At 38.9% G+C, this 25,052-nt stretch overlaps 1 protein-coding gene across 16 annotated transcripts in view; it reads left to right on the top strand.

Annotated features, from left to right (window-relative positions):
• The window catches only part of MCTP1 (multiple C2 and transmembrane domain containing 1), a 357,505-nt gene that overhangs the window by 141,737 nt on the left and 190,716 nt on the right, over nucleotides 1–25,052 (top strand). For all 16 annotated transcript variants that reach the window (XR_016392454.1, XM_089908374.1, XM_089908376.1 and 13 more), the window contains one exon: nucleotides 22,507–22,693. Coding sequence is in view for 15 of the 16 variants with exons in the window: in XM_089908374.1 (XP_089764500.1) it covers nucleotides 22,507–22,693 (187 nt within the window). In the remaining variant the exon portion in view is untranslated. The remainder of the gene's footprint in view (nucleotides 1–22,506; nucleotides 22,694–25,052) is intronic.

The raw sequence follows: 25,052 nt of genomic DNA, 5'->3' as shown, positions 1-25,052 counted from the left end.
AGTTCATAAATCTCCCAGGAGTTCAAGTTTCAGTGAAGGAAGTGTGTAAGTGAGGCAGATCCAGGTTAATCTGATAATGTGGTGAAGAAAAGAGTATTCTGAAGCTTACATGACATCTCTGCACAAAGACAAGGTTATTTTGAATGATTGCTTGAATTATATGAATTGTTTTCTAACTTTAAAGCCTATTTTAATATTTTCAATAGTTACATATGTGTCTTTATAGCAAAACACATTGAAACCTGCCAATACTGAAATAAAGCATGGTGTACAGAAGAATTTGTTAGTTTAGAAAATTCTTTCTTCATCATAGTTGACATGATTTCCAAGTCTCTAAACATACAGCCTGAAGAAATGCATACATACTAATGATAATAAAGGGAATTTTACACTAAAAAAGCAAAAATAGGAATCCAACCCAATATATTTGTCTCTTTGGCTTTTGTTATTTTAAGAAATATGTTTTAAACAATGGTTTTCTTCATAGTATTATAAAGTGAGAGGTCACAGATCAGCTTCAGTTAACCTTTAATATTTTACTTATAAAATGAAATGAGAAAAACACCACTGCAAGCTAATGCTGTATGACATTTCAATCCTTTTTAGAGGACAAGCTTTCACTGCATATTTTTTCCCTCCAGTAAAATACTATTTTCAGTGTTTTCTTAAAGTTCTACCTTGCTCTCTTTGGGATATACCACTGGCTTAAGTATCAGTATAGATCTGTTAATACATTGAATACATTTTAGTATATATATATGTCTGTTTCCATCTTCCTCAATAAGCTATGAGCACTTTCAAGTAGATGCTTTCTAGATATTCCTTGAATAATTAATTCATTTTCATAATTTATAGCAACATTAGCTCTATTTGGTGACCACAAGGAAATCAGAATGGCTGTCATATGTAACTTGCTACCTCAATCTCATTACTTTGTATTCAAACTTGCTTATCATAGTAAAATAACGAAGTAATTGATGAAATGTACTGGCTTCTTGTACTTCTGGGTCCACATTACATGAAGTCCTTCTTATCCTTTTTTCCATTTTTTTCCCATAATGACAGATACCCTTTTACGTATTTTTCTTTCTTTGAAAAGCATCTCCAAATTTGGAAATTATGAAAATTTCTCAGCCCATTTTGTACTGACCTTTCCCTTTTCCTCACTTGATAATATTACAGATTCTTCAAGGGCATGCCTAATTATTTTAAGAAATGTTTGGCAGAGAGGTGGACTTGTTTATCTTACTTCATCTCGTTTCTATGGGTTTGTCCATATTTGGAGAATTTTGAGAGAACAGTGATAAATGGCTGGTGTGAAGATCATAGTGATTGCTCTAGACAACTGGGGGAGCTGAGAAGGTTTATGAAGTTTGGAAAAAGAGAAGAAATCCATTTTTGGAGCTTCTGGGTTGGTGAACATGTACAGGTGCTGGGGGAGTGCTGTGCCCTGAGAGGGCATGGAAGCTCCACACCCCTTACACATACTTTACCCTGTGCATTTCTTCCAATCAGCCATTCCTGAGTTATATCCTTTCATAATAAACTAGTAATCTAGTTGCAAGTGTATCCTCCCTTCTTATTTTTTTAGCTGTTAGAGGTGTTTACCACCTGCATATGGTTTCTGGCTTGGGCTTTGCCTGGGTTGTTGGATGAGCTCTTTATGCCCGTGGCTATTACACAGGAGGACCTTGCAAGCAGGATCAAGAAACCCTGGGCTCCAGCACCCTCATTGCTTTGATGGGCAAATCTGTGTGCTCTGCTTCCCAGTATCTTGGTTGGATTAAAACTGGCTTGGATGGTGAGTCCAAATAGTACCATTAAAGAATTATAGGGATTTCTAAACCTCTCATTTATTTTGAATGACTTACATTTATTTCCAGTTACTTTTCTTTCTAAATATAATAAAAACTTATCTGGCATCAGCCTCACTAAAAAACATTCACTTTTGATCATATGCCAAATATAATTGCCTAAGAAAGCAATTTGAGCCAAAAAGTTTTGGAGTAAACAAGAGCACAGGTAAACAAGAAGACTCCTAGGACAGCTTTTGAGTCTCAGTTTAAACCATTTTACACAGTAAAGGGATTTATTGTTGAATTTTGAGATAAGCAAAGTGGACAATACAAAATTGTTGTACACTTTGCTAATTTAACAAAGATGCCTGTTGCAGAAAAAGGAAATGACCCTGGCAAATATCATCACTTCCAAGCTACTTGATGGCCAGATAGCAGCAGAAACTCTTGGTATCTGACTTTATACTTACTAAATTGTACTTTACACACATCCTGCCACTGAAGAACAATATATTATTAGATCTAAGTGGTGGGTAAGAGAGTTGCATGTGTTTATGTCAAGGTTGTGTGGTAACAGTGGAAATAATGCAAATTATAATAGAATCCCTTGGTCCTAGAATAGTTTAGAAGAGAATAGTTACCTTCTAATTAAATTTGAGTTCTAAGATTAAAGTAACAGGAGTAAAACTGTCATCAGGGTCTTCTGTATTCTTTTCTTTTTTTTCCCAATTTTTGAATTTTATTTTATTTACTTTTTTATACAGCAGGTTCTTATTAGTCATCAATTTTATACACATCAGTGTATACATGTCAATCCCAATCGCCCAATTCATCACACCACCATCCCCACCCCCACCACCGCTTTCCCCCCTTGGTGTCCATACGTTTGTTCTCTACATCTGTGTCTCTATTTCTGCCCTGCAAACCGGTTCATCTGTACCATTTTTCTAGGTTCCACATATATGCGTTAATATGTCATATTTGTTTTTCTCTTTCTGACTTACTTCACTCTGTATGACAGCCTCCAGATCCATCCACGTCTCTACAAATGACCCAATTTTGTTCCTTTTTATGGCTGAGTAATATTCCATTGTACATATGTACCACATCTTTTTTTTTTTTTAACATCTTTATTGGGGTCTAATTGCTTTACAATGGTGTGTTAGTTTCTGCTTTATAACAAAGTGAATCAGTTATACATATACACACGTTCCCACATCTCTTCCCTCTTGTGTCTCCCTCCCTCCCACCCTCCCCATCCCACCCCTCCAGACGGTCACAAAGCACCGAGCCGATATCCCTGTGCCATGCGGCTGCTTCCCACTAGCTATCTACCTTACGTTTCTTAGTGTATATATGTCCATGCTTCCCTCTCGCCCTGTCACAGCTCACCCTTCCCCCTCCCCATATCCTCAAGTCCATTCTCCAGTAGGTCTGTGTCTTTATTCCTGTCTTACCCCTAGGTTCTTCATGACATTTTTTTTCCTTAACTTCCATATATATGTGTTAGCATACGGTATTTGTCTTTCCCTTTCTGACTTACTTCACTCTGTATGACAGACTCTAGGTCCATCCACCTCATTACAAATAGCACAAAAACAGAACGATAGATCAATGGAACAAGATAGAAAGCCCAGAGACAAACCCACGCACATATGGACACCTTATCTTTGATAAAGGTGGCAAGAATGTACAGTGGAGAAAGGACAGCCTCTTCAATAAGTGGTGCTGGGAAAACTGGACAGGTACATGTAAAAGTATGAGATTAGATCACTCCCTAACACCATACACAAAAATAAGCTCAGAATGGATTAAAGACCTAAATGTAAGGCCAGAAACTATCAAACTCTTAGAGGAAAACATAGGCAGAACACTCTATGACATACATCACAGCAAGATCCTTTTTGACCCACCTCCTAGAGAAATGGAAATAAAAACAAAAATAAACAAATGGGACCTAATGAAACTTCAAAGCTTTTGCACAGCAAACGAAACCATAAACAAGACCACATCTTCTTTATCCATTCATCTGTCGATGGGCATTTAGGTTGCTTCCATGTCCTGGCTATTGTAAATAGAGCTGCAATGAACACTGTGGTACATGACTCTTTCTGAATCCTTTTGCAAGCTGTTGCAACATTCTCTGTCTGTATTAAATTTTTTAAATTAATTAATTTTATTGAAACATACTTTACATGTAACATGTAAATTTAAGGTGTACAATGTATTGATTTAATATATTTATATATTGTAACATCGCCATCATAGCTATAGTTAACACCTCTATCATGTCACATAATTATCTTTTTGTGTGTGTGTGGTGGGAATAATTAAGATATGCCTCAATTCACTTAGAAATTAGAGACTTCTGGGAGTTGATTGGTGGATGGTGAATAAATTTAAAGTTGACCATGGAGGGTAATACTCTCCCATCAATGTCTAATAATGGTTTTTAAGGATCCTGTCTGAATTAGTCCCAAATTTGGAACACGTGAATGGATTAGATTATCTACACACACTAGTGTACTGTGTTATAGTTTTTTTATTATTCACTTTATTTTCCAGTTTGGGTCACATATAATGATTTTTTTTTCTTTTTTTTTTAACATCTTTATAGGAGTATAATTGCTTTACAATGGTGTGTTAATTTCTGCTTTATAATAAAGTGAATCAGCTATACATATACATATATCCCCATATCTCCTCCCACTTGCTTCTCCCTCCCACCCTGTCTATCCCACCCCTCGAGGTGGTCACAAAGCACTGAGCTGATCTCCCTGTGTGTGGCTGCTTCCCACGAGCTATCCATTTTACATTTGGTAGTGTATATATGTCCATGCCACTCTCTCACTTCGTGTGAGCTTACCCTTCCCCCTCCCCGGGTCCTCAAGTGCATTCTCTACATCTGCGTCTTTATTGCTATCCTGCCCCTAGGTTCATCAGAACCTTTGTTTTTTTTTTTTAGATTCCATATATATATGTTAGCATACAGTATTTGTTTTACTCTTTCTGACTTACTTCACTCTGTATGACAGTCTCTAGATCCATCCACCTCACTACAAATAATTCAATTTCCTTTCTTTTTACGGCTGAGTAATATTCTATTGTATATATGTGCCACATCTTCTTTATCCATTCATCTGTCCATGGACACTTAGGTTGCTTCCACGTCCTGGATATTGTACATAGAGCTGCAATGAACATTGTGGTACATGACTCTTTGAATTATGGTTTTCTCAGGTTATGTGCCCAGTAGTGGGATTGCTGGGTCATACGGTAGTTCTATTTTTAGTTTTTTAAGGAAACTCCATAATGTTCTCCATAGTGGATGTGTCAATTTACATTCCCACCAACAGTGCAAGAGGGTTGCCTTTTCTCCACACCCTCTCCAGCATTTATTGTTTCTAGATTTTTTGATGATGACCATTCTGACTGGTGTGAGGTGATACCTCATTGTAGTTTTGATTTGCATGTCTCTAATGATTAGTGATGTTGAGCACTCTTTCATGTGTTTGTTGGCAGTCTGTATATCTTCTTTGGAGAAATGTCTATTTAGGTCTTCTGCCCATTTTTGGATTGGGTTGTTTGTTTTTTTGATTTTGAGCTGCATGAGCTGCTTGTAAATTTTGGAGATTAATCCTTTGTCAGTTGCTTCATTTGCAAATATTTTCTCCCATTCTGAGGGTTGTCTTTTGGTCTTGTTTATGGTTTCCTTTGCTGTGTAAAAGCTTTTAAGTTTCATTAGGTCCCATTTGTTTATTTTTGTTTTTATTTCCATTTCTCTAGGAGGTGGGTCAAAAAGGATCTTGCTGTGATTTATGTCATAGAGTGTTCTGCCTATGTTTTCCTCTAAGGGTTTTATAGTCTCTGGCCTTACACTTAGGTCTTTAATCCATTTTATTTTTGTGTATGGTGTTAGGAAGTGTTCCAATTACATTCTTTTACGTGTAGCTGTCCAGTTTTCCCAGCACCACTTATTGAAGTGGCTGTCTTTTCTCCATTGTATATTCTTGCCTCCTTTATCAAAAATAAGGTGACCATATGTGCGTGGGTTTATCTCTGGGCTTTCTATCCTGTTCCATTGATCTATATTTCTGTTTTTGTGCCAGAACCGTACTGTCTTGATTACTGTAGCTTTGTAGTAGAGTCTGAAGTCAGGGAACCTGATTCCTCCACCACCGTTTTTCTTTCTCAAGATTGCTTTGGCTATTCAGGGTTTTTCGTGTTTCCATACAAATTGTGAAATTTTTTTGTTCTCATTCTGTGAAAAATGCCATTGGTAGTTTCATAGGGATTGCATTGAATCTGTAGATTGCTTTGGGTGCTATAGTCATTTTCACAATCATTTTCCAATCCAAGAACATGGTATATCTCTCCATCTGTTTGTATCATCTTTAATTTCTTCGTCAGTGTCTTATAGTTTTCTGACTACAGGTCTTTTGTCTCCTTAGGTACCTGGTTTATTCCTAGGTATTTTATTCTTTTTGTTGCAGTGGTAAATGGAAGTGTTTTCTTAATTTCTCTTTCAGATTTTTCATCATTAGTGTATAGGAATGAAAGAGATTTCTGGGCATTAATTTTGTATCCTGCTACACTACCAAATTCATTGATTAGCTCTAGTAGTTTTCTGGTAGAGTCTTTAAGGATTCACTATGTGTGGTATCATGTCATCTGCAAACAGTGACAGCTTTACTTCTTCTTTTCTGATTTGGATTCCTTTATTTCTTTTTCTTCTCTGATTGCTGTGGCTAAAACTTCCAAAACTATGTTGAATAATGGTGGTGAGAGGGTACAACCTTGTCTTATTCCTGATCTTAGAGGAAATGGTTTCAGTTTTTTACCATTGAGAACAATGTTGGCTGTGGGTTTGTCATATATGGTCTTTATTATGTTGAGGTAAGTTACCTCTATGCCTACTTTCTGCAGGGTTTTTATCATAAATGGGTGTTGAATTTTGTCGAAAGTTTTTTCTGCATCTATTGAGATGATCATATAGTTTTTCTCCTTCAATTTGTTAATATGGTTTATCACATTGATTGATTTGCGTATATTGAAGAACACTTGCATTCCTGGGATAAACCCCACTTGATCATGGTGTATGATCATTTTAACGTGCTGTTGCATTCTGTTTGCTAGTATGTTGTTGAGGATTTTTGCATCTACGTTCATCAGTGATATTAGCCTGTAGTTTTCTTTCTTTGTGACATCTTTGTCTGGTTTTGGTATCAGGGTGATGGTGGCCTTGTAGAATGAGTTTGGGAGTGTTCCTCCCTCTGCTATACTTTGGAAGAATTTGAGAAAGATGGGTGTTAGCTCTTCTCTAAATGTTTGATAGAATTCGCATGTGAAGCCATCTGGTCCTGGGCTTTTGTTTGTTGGAAGATTTTTAATCACAGTTTCAATTTCAGTGCTTGTGATTGGTCTGTTCATATTTTCTATTTCTTCCTGCTTCAGTCTTGGCAGGTTGTGCATTTCTAAGAATTTGTCCATTTCTTCCACGTTGTCCACTTTATTGGCATAGAGTTACTTGTAGTAATCTCTCATGAGCCTTTGTATTTCTGCAGTGTCAGTTATTACTTCTCCTTTTTCATTTCTAATTCTATTGATTTGAGTCTTCTCCCTTTTTTTCTTGATGAGTCTAGCTAATGGTTTATCAATTTTGTTTATCTTCTCAAAGAACCAGCTTTTAGTTTTATTGATCTTTGCTATCGTTGCCTTCATTTCTTTTTCATTTATTTCTGATCTGATCTTTATGATTTCTTTTCTTCTGCTAACTTTAGGGTTTTTGTGTTTTTGTTTCTCTAATTGCTTTAGGTGTAAGGTTAGGTTGTTTATTTGAGATGTGTCTTGTTTCTTGAGGTAGGATTTTATTGCTATAAACTTCCCTCTTAGAACTGCTTTTGCTGCATCCCATATGTTTGGGGTGGTCGTGTTTTCATCGTCATTTGTTTCTAGGAATTTTTTGATTTCCTCTTCGATTTCTTCAGTGATCTCTTGGTTATTTAGTAGTGTATTGTTTAGCCTCCATTTTTAAAATTTTTTACAGATTTTTTTCCTGTAACTGGTATCTAGTCTCATAGCATTGTGGTCAGAAAAGATACTTGATACAATTTCAATTTTCTTAAATTTACCAAGGCTTGATTTGTGACTTAAGATGTGATCTATCCTGAAGAATGTTCCATGAGTACTTGAGAAGAAAGTGTATTCTGTTGTTTTTGGATGGAATGTCCTAAAAATATCAATTAAATCCATCTTGTTTAATGTATCATTTTAAGCTTGTGTTTCCTTATTTATTTTCATTTTGGATGATCTGTCCATTGGTGAAAGTGGGGTGTTAAAGTCCCCTACTATGATTGTGTTGCTGTTGATTGCCCCTTTTATGGCTGTTAGCATTTGCCTTATGTATTGCAGTGCTCCTATGCTGGGTGCTTAAATATTTATAATTGTTATATCTTCTTCTTGGATTGATCCCTTGATCATTATATAGTGTCCTTCTTTGTCTCTTGTAATATTCTTTATTTTAAAGTCTATTTTGTCTGACATGAGAATTCCTACTCCAGCTTTCTTTTGATTTCCATTTGCCTGGAATATCTTTTTCCATCCCCTCACTTTCAGTCTGTACGTGTCCCTAGACCTGAAGCGGGTCTCCTGTAGACAGCATATATAACGGTCTTATGTTTGTATCCATTCAGCTTGTCTATGTCTTTTCGTTGAAGCATTTAATCCATTTACATTTATGGTAGTTATCGATATGTATGCTCCTATTACCATTTTCTTAATTGTTTTGGGTTTGTTATTGTAGGTCTTTTCCTTCTCTGTGTTTCCTGCCTAGAGAAGTTCCTTTAGCATTTGTGGTAAAGCTGGTTTGGTGGTGCTGAATTCTCTTAGCTTTTGCTTCTCTCTGAAGGTTTTTATTTCTCCATCGAATCTGAATGAGATCCTTGTTGGGTAGAGTTTTCTTGGTCGTAGGTTTTTCCCTTTCATCACTTTAAATATGTCCGGCCACTCCCTTCTGGCTTGAAGAGTTTCTGCTGAAAGATCAGCTGTTAACCTTATGGAAGTTCCCTAGTATGTTATTTGTTGTTCTTCCCTTGCTGCTTTTAATATTTTTTCTTTGTATTTAATTTTTGATAGTTTGATTGATATGTGTCTTTGCATGTTTCTCTTTGGATTTATCCTGTATGGGACTCTTTGTGCTTCCTGGACTTGAATAACTATTTCCTTTCCTATATTAGGGAAGTTTTCAACTATAATCTCTTCAAGGTTTTCTCAGTCCCTTTGTTTTTTTCTTCTTCTTCTGGGACCCCTATAATTCAAATGTTGGTGCGTTTAATGTCCCAGAGGTCTCTGAGACTGTCCCCAATTCTTTTCATCCTTTTTTCTTTATTTTGCTCTGTGGTAGTTATTTCCAGTATTTTATCTTCCAGGTCACTTATCCATTCTTCTGCCTCAAGTTATTCTGCTATTGATTCCTCCTAGAGAATTTTAAATTTCATTTATTGTGTTGTTCATCATTGTTTGCTCTTTAGTTCTTCTAGGTCCTTGTTAAACGTTTCTTGTATTTTCTCCATTCTATTTCCAAGATTTTTGGATCATCTTTACTATCATTACTCTGAATTCTTTTTCAGGTAGACTGCCTATATCCTCTTCATTTGTTAGGTCTGGTGGGTTTTTACCTTGCTCCTTCATCTGCTGTGTGTTTCTCTGTCTTCTCATTTTGCTCAACTTACTGTGTTTGGGGTCTCCTTTTCATAGGCTGCAGGTTCGTAGTTCCTGTTGTTTTTGGTGTCTGCCGCCAGTGGGTAAGGTTGGTTTAGTGGGTTGTGTAGGCTTCCTGGTGGAGGGGACTGGTGCCTGTGTTCTGGTGGATGAGGCTGGATCTTGTCTTTCTGGTGGGCAGGACTGCATCCAGTGCTGTGTTTTGGCATGTCTGTGACCTTATTATGATTTTAGTCAGCCTCTCTGCTAGTGGGTGGTGTTGTGTTCCTGTCTTGCTAGTTGTTTCACATAGGGTGTCCAGCACTGTAGCTTGCTGGCCGTTGAGTGGAGCTGGGTCTTAGCGTTGAGATGGAGATCTCAGGGAGAGCTTTTGATGTTTGATATTATATGGAGCCAGGAGGTCTCTGGTGGACCAATGTCCTGAACTTTGCTCTCCCACCTCAGAGGCACAGGCCTGACACCCATCCAGAGCAGCAAGACCCTGTCAGCCACATGGCTCAGAAGAAAAGGGAGAAAAAAAGGAAGAAAGAAAAGAAAAGAAAATTATTAAAAATAAAAAATTAAAAAGTAATTTTAAAAAAGAAAGAAAGAAGAGAGCAACCTAACTAAAAAGTAAATCCACCAATGAAAACAAGTGCTAAAAACTATACTAAAAAAAAAAAACAGAACCCTAGGACAAATGGTAAAAGTAAAGCTAAACAGACAAAATCATACAAAGTCCACTGCCTCAATTTTGGGATGATTTGTTGTCTATTCAGGTATTCCACAGATGCAGGGTACATCAAGTTGTTTGTGGAGATTTAATCCGCTGCTTCTGAGGCTGCTGGGAGAGATTTCCCTTTCTCTTCTTTGTTCGCGCAGTTCCCGGGGTTCAACTTTGGATTTGGCCCTGCCTCTGCGTGTAGGTCGCCTGAGGGAGTCTATTCTTCGCTCAGACAGGACGGGGTTAAAGGAGCCGCTGATTCGGGGGCTCTGGCGCACTCAGGCCTGGGGGAGGGAGGGGCACGGAGTGCGGGGCGAGCCTGCGGTGGCAGAGGCCAGCGTGACGTTGCACCAGCCTGAGGCGCGCCGTGCGTGCGTTCTCCCGGGAAAGTTGTCCCTGGATCCCGGGACCCTGGCAGTGGCGGGCTGCAGAGGCTCCTGGGAGGGGCGGTGTGGAGAGTGACCTGTGCTTGCTGCACACAGGCAGCTTGGTGGTGGCAGCAGCAGCCTTAGCGTCTCATGCCAGTCTCTGGGGTCCGTGCTGTTAGCCGCGGCTCGCGCCCGTCTCTGGAGCTCGTTTAGGCGGCGCTCTTAATCCCCTCTCCTCGCGCACCGGGAAACAATGGTCTCTTGCCTCTTAGGCAGGTGCAGACTTTTTCCTGGACTCCCTCCCGGCTAGCTGTGGCGCACTAACCCCTTCAGGCTGTGTTCACGCAGCCAACCCCAGTCCTCTCCCTGGGATCCAACCTCCGAAGCCCGAGCCTCAGCTCCCAGCCCCGCCCACCCCGGCGGGTGAGCAGACAAGCCTCTCGGGCTGGTGAGTGCCAGTCGGCACTGATCCTCTGTGCGGGAATCTCTCCACTTTGCCCTCCGCATCCCTGTGGCTGCGCTCTCCTCCGTGGCTCCGAAGCTTCCCCCCTCCGCCGCCCGCAGTCTCCGCCCGCGAAGGGGCTTCCTAGTATGTGGAAACCTTTCCCCCTTCACGGCTCCCTCCCACTGGTGCAGGTCCCGTCCCTATTCTTTTGTCCCTGTTTTTTCTTTTTTCTTTTGCCCTACCCAGGTACGTGGGGAGTTTCTTGCTTTTTGGGAGGTCTGAGGTCTTCTGCCAGCGTTCAGTAGGTGTTCTGTAGGAGGTGTTCCACGTGTAGATGTATTTCTGGTGTATCTGTGGGGTGGAAGGTGATCTCCGCGTCTTACTCCTCCGCCATCTTGAAGGTCTCCCACATATAATGATTTTTGAAATGTGTTTTTGTAAGTGTATACTCTATAACAGGGCTTTGTTTATTACAAAGATGAGACTGGCTATGAATGAAAGAGCCACTTGCAAATCTGGAGTGTCAACACAGTGAAAACTATTTTTACACTGAACGGTAGCCACTCCCATTCTCACTTGATCCCACGTAGTCAGGCTTTTGCCCCCAACAAACTGCTCTTGTCAAGGTCACCTGTGACCACCACGTTGCTAAATTCAATGGCCAGTGTTTAACCTACATCTTACCTGATCAGCAGCTGCGCTGGACTTGTCTGATAGCTTCGTTCCTTAAAACAGGTTTTTTCAGTTGGCTTCCAGAACAGAGGGCTCTGTTTTCCTCTTACCTCATCACATGCTCTTTCTTCATCTCCCCCGCAGATTTTTCCTCGTTTTCCTCCTGATTTAATTCTGGAGACCCTCAGAGCTCACTCCCTGGGCATCTTCTCTGTCTATACCTGCCCCCATGGTGCCTTCACCCACCCTTGTGCTTTCCATACCACCTAAGATTGACAACGACAAACATATAGATCCACTCCTTAACTCCACGTCCAACTGCCTGCTTGAAATCTCCATTTGGACGTCTAATAGGCTTCTCCAATTCAGCAGGTCCAAAGCCAGACTTCTCACCCGCAGCGCCCCAGATCTGCTCCTCCATCGGGATTCTCTCTCGTTTGTTGCTAACACTAAAAATCTTGGAGTCATTTTTTATTCTTTTCTGTCATTCTCATCAAGTCCATTCAGCAACTTGCAAACTTCTCCTTCAGAATATAGTCAGAAATCACCCTTATCATCTCAATCATTCTGTTTCCTGTTGAAGCCACTGTCAGTTTCATGTGGGCAGCGGCAAGAGCCTCCTGTTCTCCTTCCTTCCACATAACATCAACAAAATAATTTAACTCCTCTGCTCAAAGCCCTGTAGTTGTTTCCCATCTCAGTCTGTGTACAACCAGTATCCTCACAGAGCCCTCTGATGCTCTTGGTGATCTGGCCATGCGATCCCTCTGCCCTGAACTTCTGCTACTTTGCCCCTCCCTCCCTCTGCTCTGTCCCAGCCTCTTTGCTGTTCCTCAGGTGCACCATATACCTCCCCACCTCAGGATCTTTCCCTTCATCTGTGACACTCTTTCTTCAGGTGTCCACCTGCCTTGCTTCTTTACCTTCTTTAGGTCTATGCACAAATGTCACATCAGGGAGACAGCCATACCAACCCTATTTAAAATCGAAACTTCTTTTCCTTGACATTACGTTTCTTCTATCCTGCTTTGTTTTCTCCATCGAAGTAATCACTATTTGACATACTATGCATTTCACTTACTTATTTTATCATGTATTTTCCATCACTTGAATGTGAGCTTCATGAAGGCAGGGGTTTTTGAGTGCTTTGTTCATTGTGGCATCCTCAATACCTATTAAGGTATGTGGCAAGTAATAGGTGCTTAATAAATATTTGCTAAATACCTGAAGTTTGACTGAATACTGGAAATTATGGCTGTTCCTTCTCTAAATAAATATAGCATTTGACACCTGATGTAAATGCAAAGGCAATTAGAACAGCATGCCTTAGTGAAAAGTACAAAGTTTCAGTATAATTAAGAAAGATATTTGCATATAATTCAAAAGGGAGAATTAATGGGTTAAGATGTCTAGGTGTCTGAGTAATCTTTGTACTTAAAAAATACTGAATGGTTGCATTTGAATAAAAAGTAGCCTATGCATTTACCAAGATACTTATAACTTTTTCACCATTATAATATCAAGTGAGTTAATGCCATCTGGTTGTTAAATTTTACACAAAAATAAATGTACCATGAATGGAAAGAAACAATAATAATAGTGCTTTACACTGTATAGGGCACTATTATTACATACATTAGTTCAATATTAGGGGGTAACAAGGATGCTTCCTATTGTACCAATTTTGCCGGTGCAAAAAGTGAGGCAGGTTTAGAGGTATAGCAAAAAAGGAGGTTTAGAGATTGTTCAGCTAGTGTGAATTTGGGGTGATTGATCTGAGACTCAAATCCAGGACTCCTGATTTTAAAGTCAATGCGCCTTTCACCTCGGTCTGGTATTCAGTATGTCCTGAAGCCATTAAGGGCTCGATAAAGTGCCAAGAAGTCAGTAAACCCACTTGGGTGGTGTGCACCGTACTGCAAGTTTGAACAACAAATTTTACCTGTCGCTAAACTACAGATTTCAAGTGAAGGTGAAATAATGTTAATCTGCATGTAATTATTTAACTTTCTTATCACCTGCATTTTGGCAGGCAAGACGGACTGCCACCTTTACGATAATCAGCTAATAAATCCTCATGATTGTTACACTTTTATGCAGAGCAGTAATCTGAACAAATTGTCTGCTGACAGCTGTGGTAAATTGCCAAGAATGAGTGCTGTCAGAGAACAAGCTGTTTTTATGAACGTGCAGAGTAAGTAAATCCCATGTCAAGCAATTTCATTCAGTCAGAGTTATTTGCAATCCAATATAGCAAGATTTATAGCATTATTTATTAGTGTGCAAAATGCTTTTTTATCTTTAAAGTGGCATTGATTTGGGGCACATATATTTTAGGTTAGTGGATTACTACTAACTTTATTTGTTGCATTGTGATCAGGGCCGAGGCATTGGTACTGCCCATGACAATAAAGTGCTATAGATGTACACTTCAGTAGAGAGTTCTATTTCAACACAATTTTTATTACTAATATAGAAGAAAAAGTTATCCCAAATGGGCAAGTTCTGGGTGAAGAACAAATGCTTTCAACCATAAAAAAAATCTATGACTCTATATTTAATGCCAAAGGAAAGAGAATGTGGAATGAGTACCTCCTATGTACTATACATAGTACATGTATGTCTGTCCGGGTATAGTGTGGAAAATGAGGAAAACAGCCTTTGACTTTGCATGTTAACCAAATTAATGTTTTCTTAAAGTTGAAGGTCACTGCGTTTGAGCATTTGACACTCTGTAGATTCTGATTTGCAGTGTTTCTTATTTGTAATATAAATACTACGATGATTGTTCTACTTCCTATGTAAATAAGTGTAGGAGCAGTCCTGCCTCATTATTAATTTGAAAAAAGCACAAAGATAACTAGTCAGAAAATTCTAAACTGAAGAGAGTGTTTAATGAAATCTTTCTATTTCACCATTTTTCTTACTAAGGATTGAGTGAAATATTTTATTTGGGAGAGAGACAGTATTTCAGTAAAGAATGTCATTGATCCTTGTCTTGGCTTTTCCTAAACTCAAGCTAAGCCAAATATATTAAGATTTTAATCCATTTTCTTTCATGGCTTACTATATTTTCTGCTAAAGATTTTCTCAGAAAGTTTATACTCACTGCAGTATTTTGTCTACGATAGGCATTTCCAAAGACAGTTTCCATGCACCATGCAGTTTCCAAAGACAGTGTGTGTATTAAATAGCTTACCTTCGAGGCAATGAACGGGGAAGCTCCCAAGTTTGTAGAAGTGTGCTCTGATAAAGCCATCTCCCCAAAGACAGTTGGACAGTGACAACTGCTGACAACAGAAAGGCAGTAACTAACTGCATTAGCAGTTAGTAATGTCAGAGGTGGCGTGTACACTGCATAATCGTGAAACTTGAAAACACATTAGTGGTTACCTATTGAATTCTTTAAAATGCAAAGATTCTAAAGAATTATGTATCATATTGATTTATAATATGAGATCTTATACTATGTGTTTGTTTTACTAACGTAAAGTAGCTCTCATGCAGTAAATCTCAAAAAGCTTCCTAATTTTATCGTTAAATTTGGTCCAGATTAGTAAAATGTGTTTCTAGAAATGACCCCTCCACCAAAGAAATTCTATAGAGGCTTGTCTTCCTGTCCTGAAGGCTTCATTTTTAAATGTCCTCTTATCATGATGGCTTCGTAATATCATGAGCTAGTACTTCAGGGCACAAAACACACTTAGAAGTTCCTTGTTAGAGGAGATGTAAATTTTTGTTGCAGATATTCTTCCTGATAATTTTAAGTTGAATTTTGTTTGAATTCTTGCTATATCTGATTATGCCACATTATTGGTTTGTAAATCAGAATCAGAGTGTAGCTGACAGACAGATGGGCTAGGAGTAAACGTGTCAACTCTGTGTGTTCTTGTTTATCATTCTGTTCACTTATGCTTGTTCAATTAGTATTATACTCAATCCACAGTTTCTTTACTGGAATCTTTTATTTTTATTTTACATTGGAGTATAGTTGATTTGCAATGTTGTGTTAGTTTCAGGCGTACAGCAAAATGATTTAGTTATACATATACATATATCTATTCTTTTTCAGATTCTTTTCCCTTATAGGTTGTTACAGAGTACTGAGTAGTGGTCCCTGTGCTATACAGTAGGTCCTTGTTGATTATCTATTTTATACATAGTAGTGTGTGTATGTTAATCCCAACCTCCTAACTTCCTGGGATTTTTTAAAGCCACTGTCCATTTTGTGAGGATTAGTTCAGTTAAAACTAGATGATATAATCCGTAAGTCCACCTAACCGAGCATATGTGGACTGCAGTTCACTGAAAGCCAGTCAGCAAGTTCGGGGGCCACTGTCAACCCCTCCATGTCATGCAGCTTCTGCTCATCCCTCAAAATACTTGCAGGTCACATGTGACATATCTGATGTATGGACTACTAGTGTTAATGCATATATAAAATATTTATGAAGTTTGAATCCTGTCCTATTTTAAATTAAAAAGTACATCCAAATAGGCCTAACATTTACTTCCTGTACCCCGTGTGTACATCAACGGTGCTAATCACAAAACTGTTTCATCTGGGTAAAACTATCATTGGTTACTGGTTTAGGCATGGCAGAAGGAAAGGTGGGGAGAAAAAAGGTGACAAGAATACTGAAATTTTTCTCCTTGAACTTAGGGGAAAACGTCACCAAATAAATGTGATATATTCCTTTCATGTGACTAAGTAATGCATATAGTTTTTAAAAGGTGCAAAGAATTTCAAGCTTTGCTATGGAAGTCAGTAAATGTGAAGTCTTGCCATCACTTAATTCCTCTGAGCCTCAGTTTCCCCATTTGTGGAATGTAAGAAAATAGCTCTCCAATCTCAGTTTTGAGTCTCTTTTGATTCTTCTATTGATGAATGATTGACTGACTGATGAGTTCGGAACAGACAGTACGTTTTAAAATTGTACAATATCAAACTAAGGCATATGAGATAATAAAACTACATATTATAGTTACATAGTACTTTCATCTTTTCAAAGTAGTTTTTCATCTGTTATTCCTGTGTTTTTACAATTCTATGCAAAGAGAAGGCATAAACGAGGAAAGCTGATGCACAAAAAGTTTGTAACTTGCTTGATATCACAATACTAATGAATAACTCAGCTTTGTGAAAACTTTGGTGTTCTGAACCCCTGATGCGAACTCTGAAGCCGAATGACTTCGCTAAAAGCAACACACTAGGTCTGCGGTAGTTCCGGAAATAAGGATGTGAGAAACCAGAAGGCTTAGAAAGGGCTGAATCCCCCAAATTTAACAGAGGCCTGACACACAGTGCACTTAATAAATAGTTAATGAATGAGTGAATGAGTGAGTGTTGGAAAGAAATCAACCCACTCTCTGGGAAGACAATATAGAAATGGTAGCATGAGCACATTACATGCTAATCCTGGCTCTGCCACTGTCACCTTTCTGAACCTCTGTCTCCTCATCCATAAGTACTTTAATACTTACAGAGCACCAACTATATTCCAGCTCTATGCTAGGTGCCTGCCCTTGAGGTGTATCCGGAGATTGACAGGAAAAGACATCTCAGTGAGAATTAGTTAAAAATTAGCCAAGCAAACATAGGTAGATACATCATCTCAGGCAGAGGGGTTGCTTCATGCAAACACAAAGAAACAGGTGAGCCCTAGCATGGATGATGGGAGAATTAGCTGTCAGGAATTACTTAAGTAGTAAGTGTAAGTCAACAAATGACACCCAAGCTGATGGTAGGTTGTGGAGTGCCCCATTGCCTTACTAAGGATATTTTATAGGTGGTGGGGAGCCAGGAGTGGGACATGGTCAGGTTTGGGTTTTGGACATCTGTAACTGTGGGGATTAAATGGTACCAATAATTTTTGCCTTCGACCAGGTTCCCTAGGAAACGGAGCTTGAGGCAGGGATTAGGTGCTGATACTTAATTGGGAGGTACAATCCCAGGTCCTGAGAGTGAGAGAGAAAGAACATGAGGCAGGGAAGACTAGGAAGTAATGCACGGTGATAAGTTACTGGGCTGGCCATGTTCCCTGTGTTTCAGAGACACAGTGGTTGCCCAGCAGGTGTGCCCACTTGGCCACATGTGGATAGGCAATATGGAGAATCCTGCTTTGGAATGGTTTGTGAGAGGGTGGAAGGCATGGGGAGTTATCTTCCCATCACCTATGCCATTGATCTAAGTTCACCCCATAAGGAGAAAACTTCTGCATTGTTTCATCTGGTTTCTTTGGCAGTTGATCAGGAAGCCAGATCCCATACTCCACGGTGTGGCTTTATATCCAAGTGCAGAAGTGGCCTTAGAAGCCAGAAATTTGGGGCATGTGGCAGTTGGGCCTAGATGCACAGTGGCAGCCAAGCAGAGTGCTCAGCCCATTTGGGCAAGTGAAAGTTAGGACAGTCCTAGGCCAGCCCCAGGTGGAAGACCTATGAGGACTCAAGCCCAGCTGTATGGTCACAGTGGTAGGATGAAGACCAGCCCCTTGGAAAGACCCAGCCAAAGTCGAGGCTGAGGCAAAGCAGGCAGCTGAGGACCCAGGAGTTCCTTGTGGAACCCAGATATAAAGCAGATGTAAGGGGAGCTGTTCTTTGAACAAAAGAGGAGAATCCACACTCCCTTTTTCACTCCATGCATGGTGACCTGGATGCACCCCCTCCCAGTGCTCCTTAGAAGACAATTTGATATTAGGTTAGATTGTCTGCCTTCTGGCACCAGCATTCAGACTTTTTTCAGCAGGGTAGAGGCGTAATACATCTGAGGAATAATATTTCATTGCCTGTAAGATGAATTTGTTCTCTTACCATTTTATTGGTCTGTGGAATTGCAAAGAAAGGAAGATGTAAATAAGGGTAAACATGGATAGAGTTATAATAAATTGTGGAATTTGAGGTTTTTGAGAATTTGAAGTTCATCTAGTTCAATTCCCTCATATCACAGATGAGAAACCTGGAATTCCAGGGGCTAAGTTGTCTTGGAAAAGTCATCCAACTAATTAGTGACAGATGGAAGGCTAGAACCAAGGGAATCTGATGCCCAGTCTCGGGCTCTTTCCCCTGTGAATGTGTCTGTGTATATATTTTTGGAGTTCATGAACTTGCTTCAATACTTTTAAAAATTTGCCTTTTCATTTTCATAACAATATAAAACCATCAATTTTTGCTTATTCTGAACCATCTGAATGATCACCTAGTATTTCTGTAACCAAACTATAGTGAATCCTTCCTTTGTTGAGAACATAATAGTACAGGTAAGCCAGGTACGGGTGAATCTGCCTGTTGGACTGCTATAACCGAACACCATAGACTGGGTGGATGGAATTCAACAGAAATTTATTTTTCACAGTTCTGGGGGTTGAGAAGTCCAAGATCAAGACAAAAGCAGATTTGGTGTCTGGTTTCATGGTTCATAAACTGCTGTTTTCTTCTGTGTCCTCACATGACAGAAGGGGTGAGGGATCTCTCTTGTGCCTTTTTTTATAAGGGCACTAATCCCATTCATGAGGGCTCCACTCTCATGACCTAATCACTTCCCAACCACCCCACTTCTTAATATCATCACATTGGGCACTAGGTTTCAACATATGAATTTTGGAGAGTACACAAACATTCAAACCATAGCACTGGCCCCTAGTAATTAGTCCTGAATTCACTTTGCAATACAGTATGTTGCAGGAGTTCCATCTTTGTTCATATTTATTCAATAACAACAAAGGAATAGCAAAAGCTTTTTCTCCACCAAATTCCAGCAATAATCTGATCCGATACCCATTTAATGCAGATATCAGTGATGCTGTAATGCTGACTTTATCCTGAAGTTAATAGGACAATTTTGCTTGGTTATCAGGTGACATTTTGCTTTAAATGGCATCTGAGGATTACTCCTCAGCAGAGTTTTTAGATGAATAGGAGATCTGAGTAACCTCAACTAGCAAAAAGCATCTTGAATTCATTAATGCTCTCTTTTCAAAATATTTGTATACATAGGCATTTTCTATATTAGAATGATTATAGTCAAAATTCTGAACCATTAAATATAGGACAGAACCTGGGACTGTTTCTACGAGTGTACCCAATATTGAAAATTTAGTTGCAGCAGAAAGGTATAATCCTTCCTATAGATGTACAATGGTAATTTAAATTTTTTTAGTTCCATAGCTTTTAAAATTCAATTTGTAATTTTTTCTTAGTTTATCGTCTTCTAAGAGCAATTACTTACAGCATTCTTCCTAGTTCATACATATTTTTAAAGCATAAAAATAACACGCTTCTGTACTTGAAACCGGAGTTAATGTGTCCTGTTCAAAACAAGTCTGGAGGGGTTTCCCAGGTGGCGCAGTGGTTGGGAGTCCGCCTGTCGATGCAGGGGATGCGGGTTCGTGCCCCAGCCCGGGAGGATCCCACGTGCCGCGGAGCGGCTGGGCCCGTGAGCTGTGGCCGCTGAGCCTGCGCGTCCGGAGCCTGTGCTCCACAGCGGGAGAGGCCACAGCAGTGAGAGGCCCGCGTACCGCAAAAACAAAACAAGACAAAACAACAAAAAAACAAGTCTGGATATCACCCCATTTAAGAGCTGCCTCACATAGCACATTCCTCCAGGATGCACAATTACAGCAATGACAGACTGGTTAAGGAAAAAGCCTAGATCTTAGATTCCAGAGTGCTAGGTTCAGGTCTGGCTCTGCTAATAACTAACTGTGTATCTCCATTGATTCATGTGACTTCTCTGGCCCTCAGTTTCCTCATTGGTAAATTAAGGAGACTTTGAGGATCACAAATCCTTATGCCTATTGGCACTGGGTACAGAATTAAGTGAAATAGTCCAGCTGTAAGTTAGACAGTATTGGGGACAATAACTCAGAGGACATTTGCTCTCTCTTTAAAGTTATTTAAATTCAAAACGTTTTTAGCACAATAAAAACAACAAATCTATGGACCAGCTTTGATCTGAGAGTGGCCAGTTTGCAGTTCCTGGACTGCATCTTTAGAACACCTTCCCCAACTCTAAAGAATTAAGTGCAATGACTCTAATCTATATAAAAGAGGAGGAAGGCCAACACCTAAATGACCAGCACTTAATGGTAATAGGCATAAAAGGAAATCCTCCAGAAGGTTTCAGTGTGTTTTAAGAGTGATGCAGTATCATACATAGGAATAGGGCATGAGCAGGACTGGAAATGCATGATCAGAGCGAGTGAAATACCTTTCTTGGTCCCAAGTTAACTAACCAAAAGTACTATCTGAACTGTCATCCCTGTTCAATTCTCCAGTGTTATACTCTCAATCTAGTCCAAAGATTCATTCACATTCAACAAATTATAGGTTAGGCACTGTGCCAGATGCTGGAAAGATCTGTAGAAAATCATATTCATGTTTCTCCTTTTTATTAGAGAATGCATTTGATTAGCTGTTCTTCACCATTGCATTTTTTAACCCTAAATTTGTTCCAGGTATTATTAAGAACTAATTCCAATTAAAATTTGAATATTAAATAAGGCATTTGATCTGTTTTTTCATCATTTAGAATCTAAGGGGACAGCATGAGAGTATTTTGAAATGGATATTGTGTTTGCAGAAACAGTGAGGTTACTTGATATACATCCTAACTTTAGGAAGATGTTTTCCTGACTTAGTACAGACCCTAATTTCCTGCTGTCTCGATAGTTAGCATTTAGTGCATGCAGATTTTCTATCACTGACCAGGACGTTTCTATTCTTCTTCATTTCTTGCATCTATATTCCTCTTTCTCTCAATTGTTCCTAGTCTGGCTATCTTTCATGTCATTTTTGATAGGCAAAAATAAAACATAAATGTCAAACTTTGATTCAGTTTCTAAAATCACTCTCACTAAAGATGTTTGAACTCAACCATAAGCTTTGAGGCCCTATTCACAGATGTTTAACTTAAAAGCAAAATAATAAACAATAAATAGAGTGAAGAATAAGAAGGGGCAAAAATTTAATCTGTCCCTAATAGCTGACCACCCCTTGTTTATGACGATACCACATCTATTCTTATAATTGGCTATTTCCTGTTTCAAATGTCTTTTATTCATGTCTGCCCCCTTTCTCTCTGTTTATTGCCCTTGTGATTTTGGTCACCACAGTATCTTTCTCTTCCAAATCAATTGACATTTTTATGAAAAGAGTCTGCAAAGTGTTCAGCTCTGAGGAGGTGATATATCGAGCATGGGTTGCCATACTATTACAAAGTCTCTCTTCAGGCAACTCTTGTACGTAACACTTCAGCTATAATGTTTTCAGAGGATTTGTTTGTTTGTTAACTTAGATTTATGCAGTGTTCTGTGAATAAATTGGCATGGTTTTAAAAATGTAAAACATATGGCATCATCATAGTAAATGGTCTATTCTCTGCTTAATAACATTTCAGAACGAGGGCAAAACACCTATTGTTTTAGAGTGACATAAAAATTCACTCTTGGTAGTTTGCCTCTTTAGACAGCTCATGTTAGTCTCTCTGTAAGCAAAGCCCCACTGATCTGGGCCATCTAGGGACTGAAAGCCCCTACTGATTTATAAATATGGTGATAGTGGGTAATAATCAAATCAGAAAAGCACATTTTTTGCATCTTACAAGAAATAAGCAATTAGATACTAAAATAATCAGAGTCTGAATTTTGTGAAGTCAGCTGACATGAAATACATATGCTTCCAGTGGTCCAAATGGTATTTCCATTGATTTATTTTTCACATAGCTCTGAGCAGCCTGCACCTCCACTGTTTGATGTGGCAAAAAAAAAAAAAAAAAGCCTTTTGCTAATTCAAAACATTTCTTTTTAGGTGCCAGATCGACCTGTCGGCTCTCAGTAGGGAACAGACACACAAGCTAGAATTGCAGCTGGAGGAAGGGGAGGGGCACCTGGTGTTGCTGGTCACCCTGACAGCTTCGGCCACAGTCAGCATCTCTGACCTCTCCATCAACTCCCTGGAGGACCCAAAAGAACGCGAGGAAATATTAAAGAGATATGTACGTATGTAAGCCTCCTCCTTCAGGGTCATGGGTGACTAGAAGAGGTTGTAAATAATTTACATGGAGTGATAGAAGTACATCTGCAAAGCTGTCTGACAGATGAATCAGCAGAAGCAGAAGGCTAGGCAGATGCAAATACCGTGGATATCTTTGCAGAAGCACTTGGGGTACCCATGGATATCTAGACATCTGGTCTTCTCTCGACTCTCTTCCAGAGCAAGTTCTAGATTCTGAGATTCTCCTCAGTAATTTTATCACACCACAAAATTATCATGCAGGGAAACTTCCTGTAATGGAAAGTTGAGTTTATATAATACTTTAAAATGAGTTCATTGATTATTTGTCGTTGGAATTAAGATTTCCTTGTCTTTACAAATTTGAAATGGAGTTAACTGCACCTACTTTTTAATTAGTAGGTTGGTTACTGGAGGATATTCACAGAAATAACTTTTCCTTTCAACTGCTTAGAAAAGCCTCACTTCATTCCTTTAATTTTTAAAAATCGAATGTGAAATATAATGAAAAGGAAGCTTTCTTACCTTCCGATCAGATGTAGAGTGATAGGGCGGCATACTGAGTCACTAAAATAAGTACCCTTCTCAAATTTTATCAAACCCAAACATTCACAACCAAATCTACCTATTTCCCAGCATCCTCACGGTCTGCATTTCTCACCATGTAGTTTTCTTGAATCAACAGAGAGGGGAGCTCTTACTCCATTGTTCTCTCTTAGTGAAGCCTGGAGAAAGTCAATGTCTGGGTACCCGTGAAGCTGGAAGAAAAAAGAAAAGCTTTTGCACTTAAAATTACAAAGCTTGTATTGTACAATGCTGCCAGGTGTTTAGAAGGCTCCTCTAGACACTCAGTCATGAAACCAAGCTCTGACTAACAAAGAACCGCTTAATTTTCTTTTTTTTTTTTAGATTTAAAAATATTCCTATTTGCTGACTGACATCCTTCCAATAACTGAATTTAATAAAGACGTACCTTATCAGGCTGTGCAGATAACATGAAGTGCTGGTACTAATGCTCTACAATATTCTTCAAACAGATTAGCAGGATGTGTGCTTCAGCAAATTTATTCTGGCTATCTCCACTGAATCAGCTGTCTGCTAATGCTTGTACAACTCATCCACCAATGGTGTTATCATAAACAGTTTAATAGAGGTGACTTAGCAAGGCTAAATAGTATATATTTTTAAACCACCTAAGAGTCAAAGGTATTGTGTGGCCTCTTCTAATATATAATTGCAGTTGTGAAAATTATTTCACATTTTGGTACCCACCAAGACATATTCTCCTGTTCACAGAAGTGAGACTCATGAATTAAAACAATTTTAAAGAAATTAATTCATATATTAATATAAAAATGATTCTAGGTATTATAATATTGTATTTGATGGATTAATATTTGATACTATCCCATATATTAGAATGATACTACGGGCTAGGTAATTAGAAATGATCCAATTACTATTATTTTTTTTTCTTTTTGCTGTAAGGGATTCCTTAAATCAGCCATTTCCATTTAGAATTTGAGTATTTGTTTCTATACCTACTTTCAAATATTAGTTATTATTTCAGTAAAATGTAAAATATTATGTGGATGTCCCAGCTAATTCTCAGATTATATTCTGCTCAATATACTAAAAAGTGAACCAAGTTTAAATATACTTTTTTTTAAGCCCTGAATTTCAAGCATAGGCCTGTATCTCCCTTTAGAATCATATTTGCTAAGAAGCTAGCGTATGCAATATAGCACATGCATTATGATTACTCATAGCAACGCAAGGACAAAGATCTATGATTTAGGGTTTCAGAGTGTTTCCTTTTTATTCTATAGATTATAAAATGAATGAATACTGTATGATGTTTGAAATATCACTTGTTTTGGAGAAACATACAATATAAAAGAGTTTATTTGGAGAATTATACATATGTTTTCCTGTGAGAACTTGGGTATTTATTTTTTTTAAGTGTAGGTTCAACCTAAGAATTTGATTTCGCTCTGGTTCTGGTGAGGAGAGTAAGTGGATTGCCCCACTCTCATAAGAAACAGCCCTGAAAAGGTTCTCCGTTGCTGTCATTCAGCTGTTCATTGCAAAGCGTTGAAGCCCCACAGATTAAACAGACGTTACTGTGTGTGCCATTATTTGATCACCCCATTCTGAAAAGATGGCTAATTCCATTTTTCTTTTTTTTTTCTTCTTTTTGCGGGGCGGGTGGTGGGGAAGCAGGGAAGGTCAACAGGGGGCGGGTAGTAATGGGTAGTAGACCAAGAGCGATTGTATGACCTTTTCAGAATGGGGATGCTGAACCCTTGCTCCCCCTTGTCACAGTTTAAAAACCAGAGGAG

This window comes from Delphinapterus leucas, chromosome 3 (assembly GCF_059928025.1).
Source record: "Delphinapterus leucas isolate spDelLeu-1000000601 "Yukka" chromosome 3, BTC_Dleu_Yukka2, whole genome shotgun sequence".
In the NCBI taxonomy this organism is placed as follows: domain Eukaryota; kingdom Metazoa; phylum Chordata; class Mammalia; order Artiodactyla; family Monodontidae; genus Delphinapterus; species Delphinapterus leucas.
This window is presented reverse-complemented; position numbering and strand designations above follow the sequence as displayed.